Source organism: Geotrypetes seraphini, chromosome 3 (genome assembly GCF_902459505.1).
Source record: "Geotrypetes seraphini chromosome 3, aGeoSer1.1, whole genome shotgun sequence".
Taxonomy (NCBI): domain Eukaryota; kingdom Metazoa; phylum Chordata; class Amphibia; order Gymnophiona; family Dermophiidae; genus Geotrypetes; species Geotrypetes seraphini.
The window spans coordinates 70,166,981-70,189,195 of record NC_047086.1 but is presented as its reverse complement, the minus strand read 5'-3'; the positions used below and the strand labels follow the sequence as shown (position 1 = coordinate 70,189,195).

Genomic DNA, 22,215 nt, shown 5'->3' with positions numbered 1-22,215 from the left:
AAAAGACCTCATACCAACAGTGCCAGCATCGTTCTGTAAGCATAGCATAGTTTCTCTAAAGATGCATTCAATGACTAAATGAATTGCTTATGACTCTCATTTTATCTTTTGATAGTTTCTCTTTCCCTTTCCTATTTTTTTTAACCTTAATTGTTTTTCTTTATAATCAGATTGTATTTCTTTCCTAGCCTTTCCTTGTGTTTTATTATGTTTGTATAAGTTGTTTTTTCATTATGTTTAGTAGATTTAGTTTTTTTTGTTAGTTACGTTTGTTTTCCCTAACTCTGTAATTTTTATCGATTTTGTACATCGCCTAGAATTTGGAATAGGCGATTTATCAAATTCTATAATAAACTTGAAACTTAAACTTAAAGAGACTGCCAGAGCATGGGGGTTTTTATACAAAAATTATCTCTTTCCAGTAAGACCTTCCCCTGGCTGTTAATGTACCACCCTACTGGATAATCTAAATGCCTATCTAACTCCCTCTCCTAGTCCACTCCTCCATTCTTCCCTGGGGGGTCCTGGACAGGCATAGCATCTAGAACTTTCTTCTTCTTGAAGTTTCCATTCTTCACTCGCGTACAGCATCACATTATCAGTTCTTAGGTTCCCAAATGGAGTGTTTTTGCTGACTTGCATTTTCCTTTGAGCACTGTTCATTGCCTTTTCCAGCACTGTTTAGCGTCCTTGAGAAACTCTTCACAGCAAGAAATCTATACACTCACATGCCACACATTAGCATCTCAGCACCTGAACTGAAACTAGTTTGCACAAGCCCGTGACTAACAACGTCAATAAAATGTAGGAATAGGTCTCACAACCTGTAAAAGTCTCCCATAGGTACCTGTCATCCATCTCACAAGGTATCCCATGAACGCCTACTTCGGAAACTGAAGAACCATGGAGTGGAAGGAGACGTACATAGATGGATCAGAAACTGGTTGGTGGGCAAAAAACAGAGGGTAGGAGTAAAGGGCCACTACTCGGACTGGTGGAGGGTCACGAGTGGTGTCCCACAGGGCTCGGTGCTCGGGCCACTGCTATTTAATATATTCATAAAGAAACAGGGACGAAGTGTGAGATAATAAAATTTACGGACGACACCAAACTATTTAGTGGAGCTCGGACTAAAGAGGACTGCGAAGAATTGCAAAGGGACTTGAACAAACTAGGGGAATGGGCGACGAGATGGCAGATGAAGTTCAACGTTGAGAAATGTAAAGTATTACATGTGGGAAGCAGAAACCCGAGGTACAACTATACGATGGGAGGGATGTTATTGAATGAGAGTACCCAAGAAAGGGACTTGGGGGTAATGGTGGACATGACAATGAAGCCGACGGCACAGTGCGCAGCGACCGCTAAGAGAGCGAATAGAATGCTAGGTATAATCAAGAAGGGTATTACTACCAGAACGAAATAAGTTATCCTGCTGTTGTATCGGGCAATGGTGCATCCGCATCTGGAGTACTGCGTCCAATATTGGTCGCCATACCTTAAGAAGGATATGGCGTTACTCGAGAGGGTTCAGAGGAGAGCGACACGTCTGATAAAAGGTATGGAAAACCTTTCATACGCTGAGAGATTGGAGAAACTGGGACTCTTTTCCCTGGAGAAGAGGAGACTTAGAGGGGATATGATAGAGACTTACAAGATCATGAAGGGCATAGAGAGAGTAGAGAGGGACAGATTCTTCAAACTTTCGAAAAATAAAAGAACAAGAGGGCATTCGGAAAAGTTGAAAGGGGACAGATTCAAAACGAATACTAGGAAGTTCTTCTTTACCTAACGTGTGGTGGGCACCTGGAATGTGCTTCCAGAGGGTGTAATAGGGCAGAGTACGGTACTGGGGTTCAAGAAAGGATTGGACAATTTCTTGCTGGAAAAGGGGATAGAGGGGTATAGATAGAGGATTACTGCACAGGTCCTGGACCTGTTGGGCCGCCGCGTGAGCCGACTGCTGGGCATGATGGACCTCAGGTCTGACCCAGTGGAGGCATTCCTTATGTTCTTATGACTCTACATCTTCCTCCTGCCCAGCTATTAATTCCTTCCTTCCTTACATCTCAGTATAGTCCAGTATCACTTCTTTCTTCCATCCACTCCCCTGTGACTTACTATTAAGCCAGTCTTTGGCCCTGCAGCCAGCATCAGCCCTACTGAAAATCTACCTGTGGCTTGCACTGGGCCTTTTCCTCAGAAAGGGATGGGTCAGGTTAGGGAGATAGGTTAGGCTGCAGGTGAGGAGTGTTATGTATGTGTGGGGGGTATCGAGTTGCGATGGTGGAGGGGGGAGGGGGAGAGGAACGGAAGGCAGGAAGAAGATTGTCTGCAATATGTTTTCTTGCCTGGGCTCGGCTATCACAGCAGGGACAGTCTGACAGGGGATTCTTAAGAGGAGGTCATGGCCGAGGCTCACTACTGGAAAAATGGGGATTGGATGACATGCAAGAAACTGCTCCTGATTGGCCATCAAGCTCCTGCTCTGCCTCTGATTGGTGGCTGTGCAGGGATGAGAGCTCTGCACATCCACCAATCAAAGAGCTGAAGTATGATGGTGATCAACTGATCACTGTGGTGTGAAGTAAGCTGTGCAGCCATGCAGCTTAGAGGGAACATTGGATATATGTGCTACAAGCTGTAAGCATGTTTTATTGTGAATATTGAGTTGGTCAAGGAATAAAGGTAACTACCTAAAAGTTTAGGGGGTAAACTACTGGTGACAATAATCAGCTGCAAGACTTGTTTCATAGCAATGGTGGAAACTGATTAAAGAGAGAAAACAAAAAAACAGAAAGAAAACAGGATCTAACTTTGAAGAAAAATAGTAAATGTTAGATTTTGAAGGGAACTGTGTCTCTGTGTGATGCTAAAGTATAGATGTGATGGAAAGAAAAGCCTTAGGAGAAAAAAAAAACCAACTGAATGGATCATTTAGGAAAGAGAACACTGGTTTATACATATATATTGTTAAATAATAAAAAGGATTGGAAAATTCAACACTTTTCTGAGTTGGAAAAATTAAAGTGACACATACATTTACTAGAGCATAAATAAGAGGAAGATATTATAAATATCTCTTAAATAGTTTTCTTAAGAATATAAGAACAGCTATACTGGGTCAGACCAAAGGCCCATCTAGCCCAAGTTCCTATTTCCAACGGAGGCTAATCCAGGTCACAGAATTGGCAGAAACCCAAATAGTAGCAGCATTCATGCTACCAATCCAAGGCAAACAGTGGCTTCCCCCATATCTGTCTCAATAGTACACTATGGAAATTTTCTCCAGGAACTTGTCTAATCCTTTCTTAAATTCAGCTTTGCTAACCGCTGTAACCACGTCCTCTGGCAATGAGTTCCGCAGCTTAACTAGTCTTTGAGTAAAAAAATATTTCCTCCTATTTGTTTTAAAAGTATTTCCATGTAATTTCATTGTGTCCCCTGGTTTTTGTACTTTTTGAAAGGGTGATGAGTTGGAGAAAAGATGAATTACATAAAAGTAAGTTCTTAAGCACTTACTAAATAGAGATAAGGAAAGCAATGACTGCAGTCTTCGACAATGTGGGGAATGAGAATCTCACATGGAAATGATGACAGAAGTGATATTTTGCAAATGGGCTAAGGTAATAAAGGAAATTACTCTCTGTGATCTTGTTGGAGCACAGTGTCTGATTTATACACTTGTCTAAAACTCAGGTTATTCCCAGTGAGAACATATAAGTTCCGTCCTTATGTTGCACAGATGTCTAAGCAATGACTAATGACAGTGTCAAGCTTAATAAGTTAGACCATTGATAAGAAATCTCAAGAAGAACAAGCAGTACTCTCATCCTTCCAGCATGCATGGATAAGATCTACTGTATGTTCTGAGGTCATGGTTTTTATTGTCAACATTCCATGATTTGATGACTGAGTAATTTTAGTGAGTATTTTTGTATGTAAACATTTGAATACAGAAAATTCTATTATATACAATTGTGCACAATCCACATTTAAAAAGTGGTCACACTAAAAGATAGTGCCTATTTTTCTGTGATATACGTGTGGGGACATAGTTTGGAATGGAAGAATTACAATGTATACACATACCTCATAATTTTATAAAATATGTATGTACATGCATAGAATATGTGCACATATTCATATCTGTTTTACAGCAGGTATGAAGGTGCAAAACAGTTTATGTAATATTTGAGCTAGTTCTGGGAACCTCTTTTTATAAAGCACATTGGCTTCTGTGTTTCTTTTATAAAATATGTTTATTTCTGGACATTTTTATAGGTAATCTATTATGAAATTATACAGAATAAGTCTCCAGGGCAGGTGGTATGTATACATGATTAAAGCTATGGTCCCAGGATGGGGATCTGAAATAACATATAAGTTGTAAGAGATCTATGATCTGAGTATCATAAGCCTTATGATATATCTACCTATTTTAGGATTTAATTTATCATATCTAGTGAGATTTTTGATTATGAAAATAGTGATTTATGCATAATGTCTGTTAACTATATAAGTTGATTTCTTTAGTCACACATAATGACAATTGATATAGATGGTTTTGTATTACCATATTTCCCCCAATGATAGGCCGCGGCTTATACATTGATTTTACAAACCTGCCTATGGTGTGCATCTTGCTTAAATGGGGCGGCCTATCTAAAGACATGAAAACTTTTTTTTAAATCATGTACTTGTAAAAATCATCCCCCCTACATTTTTAATTTCCTCTTAAATCCCTCCCTCGCTGGACGGCTGCCAGTTGCCTCCTTCAATCTCGTGGTCAGCGGTGCAGGGCAGGAGCGATATTTTTGTGCTCCAGCCTGGCCCCGCACTGCTTCCTGAATGGTTGTTGTCAATTCTTGCGGGACTCGCGAGAACTGATGGCAGCTATTCAGGAAGCAGTGTGGAGCCAGGCTAGAGCGCAAAAAGATTGCTCCTGCCCTGCACCGCTGGCCGCAAGATTGGAGGAGGTAGATGTCCAGCGAGGAAGGGATGGGCAAACTAGATGGGCCATTTGGCCTTTATCTGCCATCATGTTTCTTTGTTTCTAATTTGCAGCTACTGTGGAATAAAGTTCTGCATTAAGCTGGGGTAACTGCAACATTATGAGAAACCATGAAGGTTCAGTATTTCTTACATGCTTTTGATGAACATGCTGCTACTTGGCCTGAAGACCTAGCAGCTGTGCCCCAACATGGAAATGAAGCTGAATGTCTGTCAGCAATGATGTTCAAGTTAATCTGTGAGATACTCAACAGGTTTACAGTTAATTTATACTGTACATTAAATAGCGTACTCCAGTGGCTGACACTTGTACAGGATGTTATCCACACAGGGTGTTAAGTTTTTCTGCTTACAACATTTCACAAAGGAAAAGGAAAGAGTAGTCATCACCTCAGTAATACCAATACTAAAAACATTGCAGGGATTTTGAAATTCCATGAATATCCACATTGCGCTGAAATATGGCATAGTAATATATCCTTGACAATCATCCTGGTAGAAAATAATTGACAAAATGTTGAATATATTGTATCTTCCCATTGAAAAACAATCAACCGGTGCTGTTTCAGGGGACTTGTTTAATTCTAGATAACAACAAAATAGTAATGCCAGGCAAGCAATGTAGGCTGAGAGAGGTTTTTTTAATGATCCCCTTGGGAGGTGAAAAGATGTAAGAGGAAAACATGAAATTCAGCATACACAGACGTCCTGGACTTTGTCAAATAAAAGGTTTCATTCTGTTTCCTGTTCTTCATAGAAATTAAGGTCAGTAAACAAGTGGTAAGTTGATACCTATTATCTGTACTACTAATACATTTGTGGATAGGTTTTTAAAGCTAAGCTTCCTTCATCAAGTCAGTGCAGAATGAGCTGTGGGTGACTAAGCCTTTGCAGTGAGATTTTTGCTATTGTGAATGGTAATTTAATGCAATATTGACATCATAAACAGGATAAAATGGGAACACATGTAAAATTCAAAACAACTGTGTACCGTAATAAAGCCTCTAAGCACAAAAAAGCACAACTCACCAATTGTTTTTCAAAACCATTGCCACAACAACTTTTGTTTAAGCAATTTAGGCATAAAAAATGAGAACTAATGATTTAAAGTTTATTGCTGAAATTCTTTCAATAGTTAACCACTTGATGACTCAGACAGTATTGGAGTTCCACTGTGAAACAGCTTTGCCTAAGGGTAGTGCTGTGGAATACTTCATTTTACTTTGATTTTACTGAGATAGCTTAAATGAAGGCATTACATTCCCTTCATTTATTTTCAAGGAAAACATTAAATACTTTGTACTGTATAAAAAGAGCTGAATCCAGAGGATGGTTACCAAAAAATGTGTAGGGTCTGCATCATGGAGTGAGATAAAAAAAATCTAACTTTATATTTCTTAGGGAAAAGGTGTGACAAATAAAATTATCCTAAGATATAAAATAATGTACTCAAGAGGTAAACATGTTTAAGGTGCATAACCTATGAAATCCATGAATCTAATAAGTTGGAGAAAGATTGACTTAGGAGTAACATTAGCTTAAAGCTAAACACACAACTTTCACAGCAAGTACAGCATCTCAGTAGGTTCCAGAATCAAGACCAAGGCTCAAATTGAACTTATAAATTTTTAAAGAAAATAAATTATTCCACTCCATCTATAATTCTGGGCAGACTACAACAAAAATCCATAATCCTAATAACAATGTATTAACAAAGAGAGCTTATGGGGAGTGTACTTGCTTCAGGGTTTCTTGGTCTGCTTGTGAACATGTGGGAAGCATGAACCTCTTCCCCCGCCCTCAAGGGGGAAGAGTGGTAGTAAGGACTATCCTCAAAACCTGGATGGGGATTTAAGCAGAAGTGAACTACTAGGAAGCACTAACGATTTTTGATCAGGTACAGCTACAATATAAAATGTTCTTAATAGAAATTACATTACATTACATTAGTGATTTCTATTCCGCCAATACCTTGCGGTTCAAGGCGGATTACATAAGAGTTGTCAGGAGGTTACAAGAATTGTAACATAACAAGAGTTGTCGTAAGAGTTACATAAGAATTACCTGAAAGTTGTCGTGACCTTAAGGTGATACATGTTGGGTAATAAGAAGCATATTAGATTTGTTATGGGTATAGAGTGGGTAGGTGGGATTTGTTATGGGTATAGAGTGGGTAGGTGGGGTTTGGGTAGGAACTGGTTGTTTAAATAGGTTTTATGTATTTTTTGAAGAGTAGGGTTTTAGTTTCTTTCTTGAAGGTTTTGTAGTCTGTGGTCGAGGACAGCAGATTGGTGATTTGTCTGTCCAGTTTGGCTGCTTTGGTGGCTATTAGGTTGTCATATAGTTTTCTTCGTTTGACATTTTTGGATGGTGGGTGTGTGAATAGTGAGTGGGTTCTCCTGTGCCTGATTGAGGTGAATTGAGTTAGTCAGTTGTTCCAGTAGGTTGGGCTTTCTCCATTAATAGCCTTGAATAGTAGGCAGTAGAATTTGAAGTGTACTCTTGCTTGTATTGGGATCCAGTGTGAGTCGTGGTATGCTTCTGTGACGTGGTCATATTTTTTCAATGAGTAGATGATTCTTAGGGCTGTATTTTGTATTGTTTGTAATTGCTTTATCATGGTCGCTGGGCAGGGGAGGTATAGTATAGAAATGAAGGTGATGCATGGGACTGCCTCATAATAAGGTGGTAGTGGCAAAAGCAGTAGCACAATTCAAGAAAGCTTTGGATAATAAAAGCGAATCCTTAATTGTGAGGAAGCAGCAATAAAAATGGAGATCCAAAAAGTGTCTGCAAAATTGTAGCACAGAATGTGGAAATCAGTAATCTAGCTGGGCCCTGCTTTTATCTGCTTTCATATTCTATCATTCTTTATTTTCTTAATCTACTCATGGCTAATTGCTTATTGTTTTTATTGAATGGCTCCTTTGAATGATTGTGTTTTTCCTATATTTTGTTGGAGTTCCTTTCCTTTTATTTAATATTTATTTTGTTATATCAACTGCTTGTCTTGTACTGCATATATGCCGATATATGAAGTTAGGTAGGTTTGCGTTGCTGAAAGTTTCCTGTAACGGCGAGTAAATGCCGGAGCAGTATTATTAGTATTTGTAAATGCATACCACCTATGCTTTGAAGAAGCTCTCGTTATATCGTGAGAGCGAAACGAAGATCCTCCGTCACTGGTGTTGAGGTTGGGTAGACAATCAAACCCGAGCTAAGTACTTTATACAAATACTATGGCCTTGAGAAGGGCCTATATATCTTCATGTTAGTTGGGTAAAAACCCAACCCAAGTGGAACCTTGGTTTATGAGCATAATTCGTTCCAGAAGCATGCTCGTAAACCAAAATACTCGTATATCAAAGCGAGAGAACGGGAAGGTCAAGGTCCAGCGCGAAGAAGAAGGCAGATCTTCGGGCACCGGCATGTCCTGTGCGTTGGTGCCAGTGCCAAATGGGGGTGGGTGGGTGGGTGCCTGGGGTATGCCGGATCGCAGCAAGGGGGGGGGTGCAACACGAGCAGAGGGGTGCCGGATCGCGGGGGGGGAGGGAGCCGGATTGCGGGGGGAGGGGGGCGCTCGTAAATCGAGGCACGCTTGGTTTCTGAGGCGCCGATTTTGCGAATGTTTTGCTCATCTTTTGCTCATCTTGCAAAACACTCACAAACCGGTGCACTCATAAACCGAGGTACCACTGTATTTATTTATTTATTTATAGATTTAGTCTTGAGAAATATAAGATAAAAAAATAAATATATGACAAAAAAACAGTAATAAAATTAGTGATTAAACAGCTCTTAATAAAAGACCGTTTGGACCGATGATAGCTCACGTGTAGGCCAGTAAGCCTAGACAAGTTCAAGTGGCTACTGGCTGTGAGCACTTGAGATCCATTGTCTCTAACAGCCTTCTTGAGATTAGTTTGCTCTGGTACTAGCCTATTTTTAGGTAATTTTGGTGTGTTACACATTAACTAGGTAGGGTTTAAGGTTAGGTAATAAACAACATAACTGCCTTGTGATACTAAGGGCTCCTTTTACTAAGCTGCGATAGCGGTTTTAGCACGCGCTGAATTGCCGCGTGCTAGACCTTAACACCAGCATTGAGCTGGCATTAGTACTAGCTGCATAGCACGGGTTTAGCACGTGCTAAAATCCTGCGTGCGCTAAAAACGCTATTGCAGCTTAGTAAAAGGAGCCCTAAGTACTGCAAGAGGATGCAGAAGCTAGGTGTAGAAGGCAGCTGCAAAGGGCAGGAGTGAGTGGGATTCTCTTCTATCACCAGTGCACCACTAGGACCACCAAGAATACAGATAGGCCTGGGGAGGTCTACCTACTGTACATCACAGGGGCATTGGGCGTGGGGGTCACACAAAGGAGGAGGAGAGCTTAACAGTCTTTTGGGCTAGAGGAGGGGATAGGTGTGTGTGTGGGAGAAGAATCTGAGCTGAAAAACTGCTGTGCGGGTTCCAGCCAACTGTCTTATTCAGGTTTTGAGTAAACATCGGCTAGGACCATCATAGGATCCAGCAGCCATACCCACCAAATTTAACCCCCAATATTCAGTTCCAGTCCCCATTCATGGACCGGTACTGAACATCTGGGACTAATCTAGCTGTCAGTGGTCATCATTTTAAAAAATGCTGACCACTGCTGGCTGAATATTAGACTTCCTCCAGGAATTCTATAATACAGTATATGCACAGTTTGATCCAAAGTATAATGAACACTCATGCTAATTAAGTTCAGGCTGAGCACAGAATTGTAACATCAGAAGCTGATGAATGTGGTACTTTTATTCAACTTGTTTCTACAGACTTTTCCTTCTTCACAATTGTTTTTGTTTGAGAAAGATGAGTAAGAGCTAGATATTATGATTTTGACAGGTTGATGGTTCAGTACCAGATTTTATGATGTATTATTTGTTTGTGTACATTATTGAATTATGTTTGTGTATGATTTTGTAAGCCACTTAGAGCTAGATGCACTAAACAGGGTTGGTAAGATCGCATGGGTCGGCTGCAGTCCCATTTTTGACTAATTCCAAAAGAGCTATTGATTTACAAACAAGTTTGCATGCAAATGATTGTGGGAGGGGAGGTTCATCATAATACCCATCCAATCCCACTGATGAATCGCTATGAGAGCGACTCTCACACCTACGCAGAGGCGGCAGGGCAAGCCCTGAAGCAACCTCTTGCCATTCAGCTGTTTGGGGCAGGAAACCTTTTTTTTCTTTTTAAAAGACACAGATGTGTGTGTGTTACTCATGTACAATATCTGTCCCCATTTTAAAAAAAAAGTTCCGGCCCCCTCCCGACCACAGCAGTTACATCCCCCCTCCCCCCAATGACAACTGCAGGTCCCCAAACCACACAATGATAATGGCCGCCCCCCACAAGAGACAGGAGGGATGCCCACTCCCTCCTGCCTCAGCAACCCACAGGAGGAATGCCTACTCCCTCCTGCCAAGTTAACTCCTCCCCCCCATGGCAGGAGGGATGCTCCATGTGCCCCCCTGCGAACCATCCCCTACCCTCCCAATAGGAGGGGCCTTATGCGTCTGAGCCAATCGAGCTTTAGGCTCACATGATGCACTGGAGAGGGGAAAGCCTGCCATTTTAAAGTAGCAGAACTCGGAGCAGGAGGGACCAAGCTTCCCTCCTGCTGTCGACTTCTGACAAAGATATGGGGGTGGGGGGAGGTTTTAGGAAGCATCCAGTGGCAGGAGGAAGTGGGCATCCCTCCTGCCTTTTTTGGGGAGAGAAAAGGGGGGAGGGGAGGGGATGGTTCACAGGGTGGCCTCCTTTGGCAGGAGGTAGTGGGCATCCCTCCTGTCTCTTGTGGGGGGCGGCCATTATCATTGTGTGGTTCAGGGACCTGCAGTTGTCATTGGGGGGATGTAACTGCTGTGGTTGGGAGGGGGCCTGTTTTCCTTCAACCCTTATAGATCCTCTTTTCTGCTCCCTCTGTATTCCTTCACAAATGTGTGCAAACAGATTTAAACTCCCTCCACAGCAGGCAGTCTTTATAGGCATGTTTCTCTCAAGCAAAATAATGTTTTACCACAACAGCAGCTTTGATTACTGCCCTACATATAACCCCCCCCCCCTTTTTACAAAACTGCAAAAGTGGTTTTTAGCACAGACCAGCGCGCTGAATGCTCTGTGCTTCTCCCAACACTCATAGAATTTCTATGAGTGTTGGGAGCAGTACAGAGCATTCAGCACGCCGGTCTGCACTAAAAACTGCTTCCACAGTTTTGTAAAAGGGGGATAATTTGTTACAGTAATTTAAATTTAAAAAAGTCTCCCCCTCAGAACCAGAGCTCCTTAATATGACTAAATGTGTGTGTTTTTTTTATTCCTAGTGAAGCTAGGAATAAAAAAACACACAGTTCCCTGAGCTACGGAACTTGCACAAAAATACTCATACAAATGATATGCATTTTACTTGGATTTACTATAAATGTTTGTGATTATTTTTGTTGTCCATGTCATCCTAACATGTTTTACCATATCTGAAAAATATCCTACCTTGATCTTTTCTGTAGTGTTGGGTACAGTCAGTGTATAAATGCCACTTGTTGTAAGCCCTGATTTGTAAGCCTCAGCACAGTCCTTGAAAAGGATTTGTTCTTCCGTAGACATAAAGGCGGAATTGCCAGCTAAAATAAATAAGTACTTTAAAAACTTGTAATTTTAAAGACATATACAATAATAGATGGCTCATAACCCCCTCCCCCCCCCCCTTTTACATAAGTGTAGCGTGGTTTTTAGCGCCGGCCGGGGCGGTAACATCTCCGACGCTCATAGAATTCATATGAATGTAGGAGCTGTTACCACTGTGGCTAGTGCTAAAAACCATGCTACACTTCTATAAAAGGGAGGAAAAGTTAGTAACGATTTATAATTCATTGACAACAGAATACATTGCAATATCATTTTTCTATATCCCCGAATATCTTTGTCATTTTTAGCCAGCAATTCTGATTTCTGACTGGCAAGGCCCCTTTGGGAGTTTTGATGGGAATGAGTTTAAAACTCCAGATTGGGAAGAATTCGGCAAGTTATATAATAAATATATAAAATCTAATTGTCTTTTAGATCAGTAGTCTCCAACCCTGTCCTGGAGGACCACTAGCCAGTTGGCTTTTCGGGATAGCCCTAATGAATATGCATGGGGCAGATCTGCATTCCTATCATCTTCATTACGTGCAAATTTCTTTCATGCATATTCATTAGGGCTATCCTGAATACCCAACTGGCTAGTGGTCCTCCAGGACAGGGTTGGGGACTACTGCTTTAGATAATTGTACCCCGGTTATTTTAAATGCAGCTCCTTTGTAATTATATTACATTAGTATCTTCTATTCCGCCAATACCTTTCAGAAGAGATGTGTTTGATTCGATTACAATATTACTGCAGAATGGTGAATTTCTGTCAAATTTAGGCTATATTTTAATTACACCAATAATTAGAAGAGTCTTTAGCCCTCGTTAGCAATTATCATAACCAAGAATTCAGAAGAGTCTTTAGCTCTCGTTAGCAATTATTGTCCAATTGCAGCTATTCCTTTCTTTATAAAAATAATGGAGGGACTAGTGAGTATTAAATTGAGAAATTATCTAAACAGATTCTCAGTCTTATATCCATCCCAATCAGGATTTTGCGCTCTCCATAGCACAGAGATTGTACTAATATCACTGTTAGACTATCTTCACCAACTGTTCAGCATAGGTAAAAGCAGTGGCGTACTAAGAGCGGGCAGGGAGTGCAGACCACCCTGGGTGCCAGTTCTAGGGGGGTGCACAGCCGGCAGGATCTGGAACCTCCCGCGCTGCTCTTCAATGGGACCTATACCTCAGCATGGCTGCCATACTTATTCCGAAGCAGAGTCGGCAGCCGCGCTGAAGTGTAGGAAGGTTCCGAGATGACTGCTTCTGTTGCCTCCGGAAGACATAAGTGATGTCAGAGGGGGTGGACCGGTAGCCGCAGTCAATGTGGGACCTTGCCGCAACTCCCTGCATCTGCCGGCCCACCCCCTCTGACGTCACTTACATCTTCTGGAGGCAGCAGAAGCAGTCATCGCAAGACCTTGCTGTTTTGGAGGGAGAAAGGAGCATAGAAGGGTGGTGGAGAGAGAGAAAGGGGGCAGATGCTGATGGAATTGGTGTGCAGGGAAACGAGAGAGAGACAAGGGGGAAGGATACTGGATGGAATTGGGTTGGAGGGAAAGAAAGGGGGCAGATGCTAATGAATTGGTGTGCAGGGAAAGGGGAGAGAGACATAAGGGGAAAGGATACTGGATAGAATTGGGTCGGAGGGAAAGAAAGGGGGCAGATGCTGATGGAAGTGGGGGTAAGGGAGAGGAGAGAGTGAAATGCCAGATCATGAGGGTGTGGGAGAGGGAAGGGAAGGAGAGGAGAGAGATGCCAGACCATTGGAGGATGGAAGGAAGAAGATGGATACCAGACCAATGGGGATGAAGGGAGAGATGGAAGGGGGAGGCATAAAGTTTCTGGAAGGGGAATAGAAGGAGAGAAGATGCCCTATATAATGGGCAGAAAGAGGGTAGACAGTGGATGAAAGGAAGAGAGTGACAAGAAGATGAGGAAAGCAGAAACCAGAGAAGACAAGGTAGAAAAAAAATGATTATTATTATTATTTTTTTTTTTTTTGCTCTAGGGGAGTTGCATCACTATTTCTGTGGTGTTGCATTGTATGCAGAGTCCAGCTTCTTTGTGGTTCAATTTAACCTTTGTCTACATATTTCTATTTTATCCTCCCTTTTACAAAACTGTAGAGTGTTTTTTAGTGCTGGCCATGGTGGTATCAGCTCTGATGCTCAAAATTCTACTAGCATCTGAGCTGTTGATAAAAACCGCACTACAGTTTTGTAAAAGGGGGAGAGGTTAGTTTGTGTTTTCGAAAAACATGGTTTTCTGTTAGGATTGACTGTGCAGGATTGATCTATACTAGTCTGGCTTGTTTAGTTTTACAATGGGTGTATTGATGTACTGCTCACTACAGTATGTAAGATGCTGCCATTTCCTAGGTACACTCTTGTGTGACGTGTGGATTGTTACTAAAAATCATGTTTTTCATACAGATTGGGGGGGTCAAAAAATGATGGGCCCTGGGTGTCACATATGCTAGGTACGCCACTGAGTAAAAGTGCCTTAGTTCTTCAGTTTGATCTTAGCAGTATGTTCAATCTTGTTGATCATGAGACAATACTGACATGTCTGGGTGCTATAGGAATATCAGGACATGTTTTCCTATGGTTTAAAGGTTTCCTAGAAAGTCATACCTATCAGGTTCGTAAAGATGAAAACTATTAATTTAAAAGAAAAAATACATGTGGAATGCCACAGGGATCACCGCTTTCTCCAACACTGTTTAGTCTTTATCTAAGAACATAAGAAGTGCTGCTGCTGGGTCAGACCAGTGGTCCATCATGCCCAGCAGTCTGCTCACGCGGCGGCCCTTTTGATCAAAGACCAACGCCCTAACTGAGACTAGCCCTACCAGCGTACGTCCTTGTACAGTAGGAACTTGTCTAACTGTGTCTTGAATCCCTGGAGGGTGTTTTCCCTATGACAGCCTCCAGGAGAGCGTTCCAGTTTTCCACCACTCTCTGGGTGAAGACGAATTTCCTTACGTTTGTACAGAATCTATCCCCTTTAAAAACACAATTAGCTTCCTTTAAAATCATACACAATAGCTACACAATAGGATGATATAACAATTGTTGTCCCAATCCTATCTTTATCAGCAGACACTCTACAATTTATCTCTTCTATAATTGAGATAGTGGACTCCCTGGATGAGGGACTTTAAACTTAAACTCAACCCAGGCAAAACTAAAATCTTCCTGGCCTCACCTTACAATAAGATCACAGAGATCACCATAAAGTTGAACAGCATTACATACTCTATTATGCCAGTTATAAAAATTTTAGGGGTTTATTTAGACCAAAATCTATCACTCGATGTTCAAATTAATGCACTAGTTAGGAAAATTTATTTCATGCTATGGAAATTGTGATCGATTAGGGCAGGGGTGCCCACACTTTTTGGGCTTGCGAGCTACTTTTAAAATAACCAAGTCAAAATGATCTACCAACAATAAAATTTTAAAAAAAACACAACGCACACTGTACGCTTAGAAAATGTTAATTATCGTTCCTATTCCAGGGTTTTTCAAAAGCAGATGACTCTATGCACTATCACCTCAGTAACAACCATACAAAAATAGACAAATATACCCCCCTCCCTTTTTACTAAACCACGACAGCAGTTTTTAGAGCACAGGGAGCTGCGCTGAATGCCCAGCGCTGCTCTCGACGCTCATAGGCTCCCTGCGCTAAAAAACTCTATTGCGGTTTAGTAAAAGGGGACCTTAGTGTAAAATATAGAGAGCAGATATAAATTCAGACACATTTTGATCACTAAATTTAAAATAAAATCATTTTTCCTACCTTGTCTGGTGATTTCATGAGTCTCTGGTTGCACTTTTTTCTTCTGACTGTGTATCCAATCTTTCTTCCCTTCTTTTAGCCTGTATGCTTCCTCTCCTCCAGACCTCGTTCCCTCCCCCAACTTTTCCTTCCTCTCTCCCTGCCCTTTCTTTCTCTCTGCCTCCCTTTCTTTTTTTCTGTTTCTCTTCTTTCCTTCAGTCTCCCTGCCTGCCCTTTTTCTTTCTTTCTCCCTGCCCTCCCCCAAGCCACTGCTATCGGGGACCAGGACCCAAACCGCCACCAATAACAGGCCCGAAAGCCGACGCCGCCCCAAGCTCTCCCTGCTTCGGCTGATCAGCATTCCTCTCCCCGACGTCAATTCTGCCGTCGGGGAGAGGAAGGCTGATTGGCCCAAGATCGCGATCGACCTATTGGGGGAAATGCTGCCGGGTCCTGCCTTCGCGGAAACAGAAAGTAGGCAGGACCCGGCAGCAAGAAGAGCAAATGCTTCACTAATCTGTCTCCCGCCTTAGCCCATAGCGAACGCTTGCTTCGGGGCTCTCAACATGTGCATGCCGGCTTCCCTTCGCCTACCCCTCCTCCCCCCGACATAACTTCCAGTTTCGGAGAGAAGAGAAGAGAAGCCGGCACGCACACGATAGAGCCACGGAGCATAAGTTCGCTACGGGCTGAAATCTCCAAGCCGGTTTTTTTTTGTTTTTTTTAAATGTTCAGCGGCGGCGGCAGCAGCAGCAGCAGATGACAGCTGGGCGGACCGCCCAGCTAAAAGGCCCTAGAGAGAACACTGGAGAGGAAGGCTGATCGGCCCGGTAGATCAGGACGGCAACACGAGTCTATTACGGAGCCCGAGATGGGCTCAGCGATCGACCCGCGTTGCCTTCCTGAGCTACTGGTCGATCGCGATCGACGTGTTGGGCACCCCTGGATTAGGGCATATTTTGATCCTTCCTCATTTAGGCTATTGGTACAATTATTGATTTTGGGTTCTCTGGATTATTGTAACATCATTTATCTAGCCTCCAGTAAAAAGATTTATCAAAAGGTTGCAGATCATTCAGAACACAGCTGTTCGGTTGATTTTCAACTTGAAAAAAATGTGATCATGCAAGTAAATTCTATCGGAAGCTACCTTGGCTCCCAGTTGAGGCAAGAATATTATTCAAGTTAAGTTGTACCTGTTACAAGACATTCGCCTTATACCTGATTATATTATTAATCACTTTAAATTTACTGGCAGAAAACGTTTTTCTTGGCATTTTAGATTATTTGCATTTCCTACTTTAAAAGGTTGCATAAACAAAAGATTTTTCCATAGAATTTTATCTTTTCAATCTGGATCATGGGATAACCCTTTTCTGTCCTGATAACAAACTCTAACTCCTATCTTTCCTTTAGAAAAATATTAAAAACCCACTTATTTGACAAATTCTTCTGAATGTGATTATAATACAGTGTGCTTGTTGTTAATCACATTGAACTGAGAGGTTACTGCGGCATATAAGTGAATTTGTTATGTTATGCTATAGTAGATAGCCCAGTACTGCTTGGCTGAGGAACAAATATATAATGATCTCCTTTTGAAAAGGGTTTCCCTTAGGAATTCCTTGATAAATCCAATCACATTATTCTTGGTCTAAATCTGGAAGCGTATCTGGGTGTCTCAAGTAAACACATGCAATGTTTTCATTAATCTAGTCATTTGGTGTACTTTTCTGTAATGTAATTAATAAAATAATGTAGAAAGCCTGCTTAATGGGCCCAGGAAGTGCTGTGCTGCCTGTGAATGTGCCTGCTCTGATAACATGGGGATTCCTGTCACAAACAGGCCTCTCCGCCTTAGAACATGCCAGCTCCTAGTGTCAATGACCCCTAATAGCAGAACTTGGAGGGCTGGAGGTTCCTTTCCATGCCTTTATTATTATAAGGCTCCCCTGCATCCTTGGATGATTTAGGGACCCTTTTGGAGACTGGAGGTCAGGAGGCTGTGGTGGCTGTTAATCACAGTGATGATCCCTCAGTGCGCTGGCTTTTTAAATCGACTTCCATTTCACCTGTAATTTCTGACACCCTCTGTGCGTTGAAACTGGACTCCCAGCAGCCCCCTCGGTGTTCCATTATAAGTGGCACTAATGCACAAACTACCTTCTTTCCAGCTCATCTGGACATCACCTCCTTAATCACTAACCAATGGGAGTCACCTGAAGGCTCTCTGAAGGTTGTCAAAGCTATGTCTAGGCTTTACCCTATGGCTTCCAGAAGCTGTTTTCACATCCAAAAGTGGATTCCGCAGTAGCGCAAGTAAGTAAGCACACCTCCCATCCTAGTGAGGGAGGAGTGGTGCTGAAGGACACGCAGGACCATAAGGTGAATGTGGTCTTTAAAAGACAGTTTGAAGCACTGACTTTGGGTATCAAAGCAGTAGCAGCTGCCACCTCCATGGTACGGACCCTGTCACACCAGATTGCGGAGTAGTCATTCGGAGCTGGGGGGACGCCTGCGCCACATGATTATGGAAGGAGTGAATTATGTGGCCTATGCTCTTTATGACATCATCAGTGTTCTCCCCAGAAATTTTTTCCAGCCAGGTGGCACGAAAAAGTAGCTGGGTGGGGCAGGACGGGGAAATTTGATGGTTCAAATTTGGTACTATGCAAATTTCCCCTCTCTGCTTGCAGTGAAGGAGTAGGAGTGGGGAATAGAGTTGGTGCATGGCCTGGAACACTATGAAAATTACCTCTCCCTGCTCATGGTGAAGGAATAGGACAGCAGTGTCCAACCTTTTGGCTTCCCTGTGCCACATGGGACAAAAAAAATCTGGGGCCGCACAAACACTAACACTAGCTGAAATAAAATAAAATAATATATAAAATAAAAAAAGGCTGAGCAGGTCCCAAATTTGCAATCATTAAAATAGAAGATGTACATATCTAATAATAAACCTTCATTAAAGAGACACTGTGGAGAGGAACCCAAAAAAGCAATAACGCTTACTCTGACTGAGTGATCCTCCACGTGCACCGCTGACAGTGGGAGCAGCCACAGGCTTCTGCATCCCGACTCTAATGAACAGGGATGCCTGCTCCTGGTTTTCCCATTCACTTCTATTACAGCTACGATGAGCCTCTTCAGAGCGGGGATGCTGCATCAGTTGTCAGCGGTGCAGGTGGAGGATCGTTCAGTCAGGGTAAATATTGCTGCTTTTTTGGGCCTCCCACTTTGAATTTGGCTCCCTCAAAATGAACATCTCCCTGCTGTAGCTAGTAGAGATCCCCAAGCCGCACCAACTGATGGCCACCTCCTCCCCTCCAACTTCCCAAGTTCTGCAGCTGGCAGCAATATTGCAGAGCTGCTGCCTTCCTTCCCTCCTCCCTGCCCTCCCACCCCCCCCCCTCCACCTTGGCTTGCTTGCATGCATGAAAGCAGTGGCAGCTTGAGGATATTGCCATTGGCTGCAAAGCTTGGAGATTTTGGGTTGCCAGACTGGAGGAAGATGTCTTCAGGTGGCAGGGCTTGGGAATCCCCAATAGCTCAAGTATTTGTAAATTGCACTCAGGTGGGAAGAAACTTTGGTGCCCATTCACTAATTTTGGACTCCAGTCCCTCCCCCAAACAGCTGTATATGACTACGCCACTGACTACAAACATAATTGTGATGCACATATCCCAAAGCTAACATATTCTAGTTAATAAATTCAAAATAAAACAATTTTTTCTACCTTGTCTGGATATTTTGTTTTTCCATCATCTTAGTCCCAGTTTCTCTTTCTGCTTTTTGTCTATCTTCAACTAATTCTCTTTCCAGTGGCTGCTGTTCATTTTTTTTCTCCTCTTGTTCCATTTCCTCCTTATACTTGTCTCCAACATATTGATTTTCCCTTTCAGCTTTAACTTTTTCTTTTCTTTTTTGCCTCTGTCCACTCAAATCTTGCTTTCTTTCTCACCCTTCTTCTTTTTAAATGTTCATCTACCTCTCAATTCTCAATCTTCTCTGTCCCTAGCTCTCCCATCTCACTCCTTTCCCAGCCTCTTATTTCCTGCTATCTACTCCCCATTACCACATTTCTACTACGTACTCACTGCTGTCTCACTCATCTTGTCATCATCTCTCTTTTGACCTCATTCACGTGGTTCACCACTTTCAGAATCCCCTTCCCTCTCTCTACTGGTCAGGCTATAACTCCCTGTCCCTTTCTTTCCATCCCCTTTCTTATCCTATCTCTCTTCCCTTCTGCCCTCCCATGGGTCCATCTCTCTTCCTTATCCCCATGGTCCAACATTTTGCTCCCTCTCTTTTCTGTTTTTCTTCTTCCCTCCCCCTTGATGCTGAACAATGAAATGAAGGAAAAAAAAGAGAGCTGCTGCATCTCTCTGTCTTCCATACACAGGCCTAAAATTTATCACTACCTCCCTTCCCTCCCCAGATCCATCTTCTCTCCCTGTCTCTTCCCAACTACCTCCCACCCCATCTTTCCCCCTGCTTCCTTCTCCCAGGTCTACCATTTCTCCCTTTCTCTTCCCAACAGTTCTCCCTTCAAGTTAGAGAGCTGCACGGGAACGGGGACGACGGGAATCCCGCGGGACCCGCGGGCATCCCGCGGGTTCCCCCTTTGGGTCACGGGGATCCCGTGGGGACGCCCCTAGGGTCGCGGGGATCCCGTGGGGACGCCCCCTAGGGTAGCGGGGATCCCGTGGGGACGCCTCCGAGGGTCGCGGGGTTCCTGCGGGGCTGGATGTACTCAGTCGCGCGGCTCTTCTCCCTACCTTCTCTGCTTGCAGCACAGAGCCGAACGGAAGTCTTCCCGACGTCAGCGCTGACGTCGGAGGGGAGGGAGGGCTTAAACAAAGCTGGATGTACTCAGTCGCGCAGCTCTTCTCCCTACCTTCTCTGCTTGCAGCACAGAGCCGAACGGAAGTCTTCCCGACGTCAGCGCTGACGTCGGAGGGGAGGGAGGGCTTAAACAAAGCCCTCCCTCCCTCCGACGTCAGCGCTGACGTCGGGAAGACTTCCGTTTGGCTCTGTGCTGCAGGCAGTGCAGGTAAGGAGGAGAGTAGCCTCGCGGTTCGAGTGGCTACCAAGGGAGGGGGCGGTCCGCCCCGCCACACCCCGCCCCGGTTGCAGCACAGCCGGCCAGGTCCCCTTACTTTTGTGGCACTTCCCCGACCGACCGACCGACAACAGCCCCGGTCCGATAATCCTCCCTGCCCTGTAGCCGCGAATCTAAATTATCTTCTTACAGCAGCTGTAATAAGGTAATTTAGATTCGCAGTTAAGGGCAGGGAGGTTTGTCGGACCGGGGCTGTTGTCAGTCGGTCGGGGAAGTGCCACAAAAGTAAGGGGACCTGGCCGGCTGTACTGCACCCGGGGCGGTAGAGAAGGAGTGGGGAGAAGGACGCTGAAAGGCCATGGGGAAGACGGGAGGAGGGGGGAAGGACTCTGAAAGCACTTGAAGACAGAGGAGGGAGAAGGACGCTGAAAGCACATGGGGAATACAAAGGGGTGGAGAAGGACGCTGAAAGGCCATGGGAAGGGTGGGGGGGGGTGAAGGAATCTGAAAGCACTTGTGGAAGACAGAGGGGGGAGAAGGATGCTGAAAGCACATGGGGAAGACAAAGGGGTGGAGAAGGACGCTGAAAGGACATGGGGAAGACAAAGGGGTGGAGAAGGACGCTGAAAGGCCATGGGAAGGGCGGGGGGGAAGGACTCTGAAAGCACTTGTGGAAGACAGAGGGGGGAGAAGGATGCTGAAAGCACATGGGGAAGACAAAGGGGTGGAGAAGGACGCTGAAAGGACATGGGGAAGACGGGGGGATGGGTGGAGAAGGACGCTGAAAGGCCATGGGGAAGACAGAGAGGGAGAAGGACGCTGAAAGGACATGGGGAAGCAGAGGGGGGAGAAGGACACTGAAAGCACATGTGGAAGACAGAGGGGGGAGAAGGACGCTGACAGGACATGGGGAAGATGGGGGGGAGAAGGACGCTGAAAGGAAATGGGGAAGAGAGAGTAGGGAGAAGACACTGGCAGGGAAGAAGACAGATGCCAGACTATGGGGGAGCGGAGAGAAGAAGATGGGTGCCAGACCAATTTGGAAGGGGGAAGAAAGGGAGAGGCACAGCAACAGAGCAAATGGAAGATGCAGAAGGAAGAGAGACAGTGGATGGAAGGAATTGAATGAGAACATGAGGAAAGCAGAAACCAGGCAACAAAGGTAGGAAAAGAATTATATTTCTTTTTTTTTATTTTGCTTCAGGATAAAGTAGTATATTAGTTGTGTAGATAAAAATTTATAAACATTAGAGGCTCTGGTAGAAACCCATTTGCAATGTATGTATTCTTCCCAATTAATATTTTCAAATTAATAAAGTCTTTTTGCTTATTTGTAAATGGGTTTCTACCAGAGCCTTTAATTCAGTAGCATAATTAAATGAAATAACTATTTCTGAAGTTTATATGGACGGGCGGGGACGGAGGGGATTCCTCGCGGGGACGGGTGGGGACGGAGGGGATTCCTCGCGGGGACGGGTGGGGACGGAGGGGATTCCTCACGGGGACGGGTGGGGACGGAGGGATTCCTCACAGGGACGGGTGGGGACGGGTGGGACTTTGACGGGGACGGGTGGGATTTCTGTCCCCGCGCAACTCTCTACTTCAAGTATCTCTTTCCCTCTTCCTCCATACCAACCCTGGAACAACTTTTCTCCCTTCAGATCACTGTCCAC

General features: G+C 43.8%; 2 protein-coding genes across 5 annotated transcripts in view; one reads left to right on the top strand and one right to left on the bottom strand.

Moving 5' to 3' along the window:
• MCPH1 (microcephalin 1) overlaps positions 1-22,215 on the top strand; it is a 490,428-nt gene that overhangs the window by 222,607 nt on the left and 245,606 nt on the right. For 2 of the 4 annotated variants that reach the window (XM_033937330.1, XM_033937326.1), the window contains one exon: positions 4,285-4,329. The exons of the other annotated variants lie outside the window; for them this stretch is intronic. In XM_033937330.1, the coding sequence (XP_033793221.1) occupies positions 4,285-4,329 (45 nt within the window). The remainder of the gene's footprint in view (positions 1-4,284; positions 4,330-22,215) is intronic. 4 annotated transcript variants of the gene reach the window in all.
• ANGPT2 (angiopoietin 2) overlaps positions 1-22,215 on the bottom strand; it is a 205,378-nt gene that overhangs the window by 43,300 nt on the left and 139,863 nt on the right. Inside the window, exon 5 of the mRNA XM_033937331.1 lies at positions 11,550-11,680. Within this exon, the coding sequence (XP_033793222.1) occupies positions 11,550-11,680 (131 nt within the window). The remainder of the gene's footprint in view (positions 1-11,549; positions 11,681-22,215) is intronic.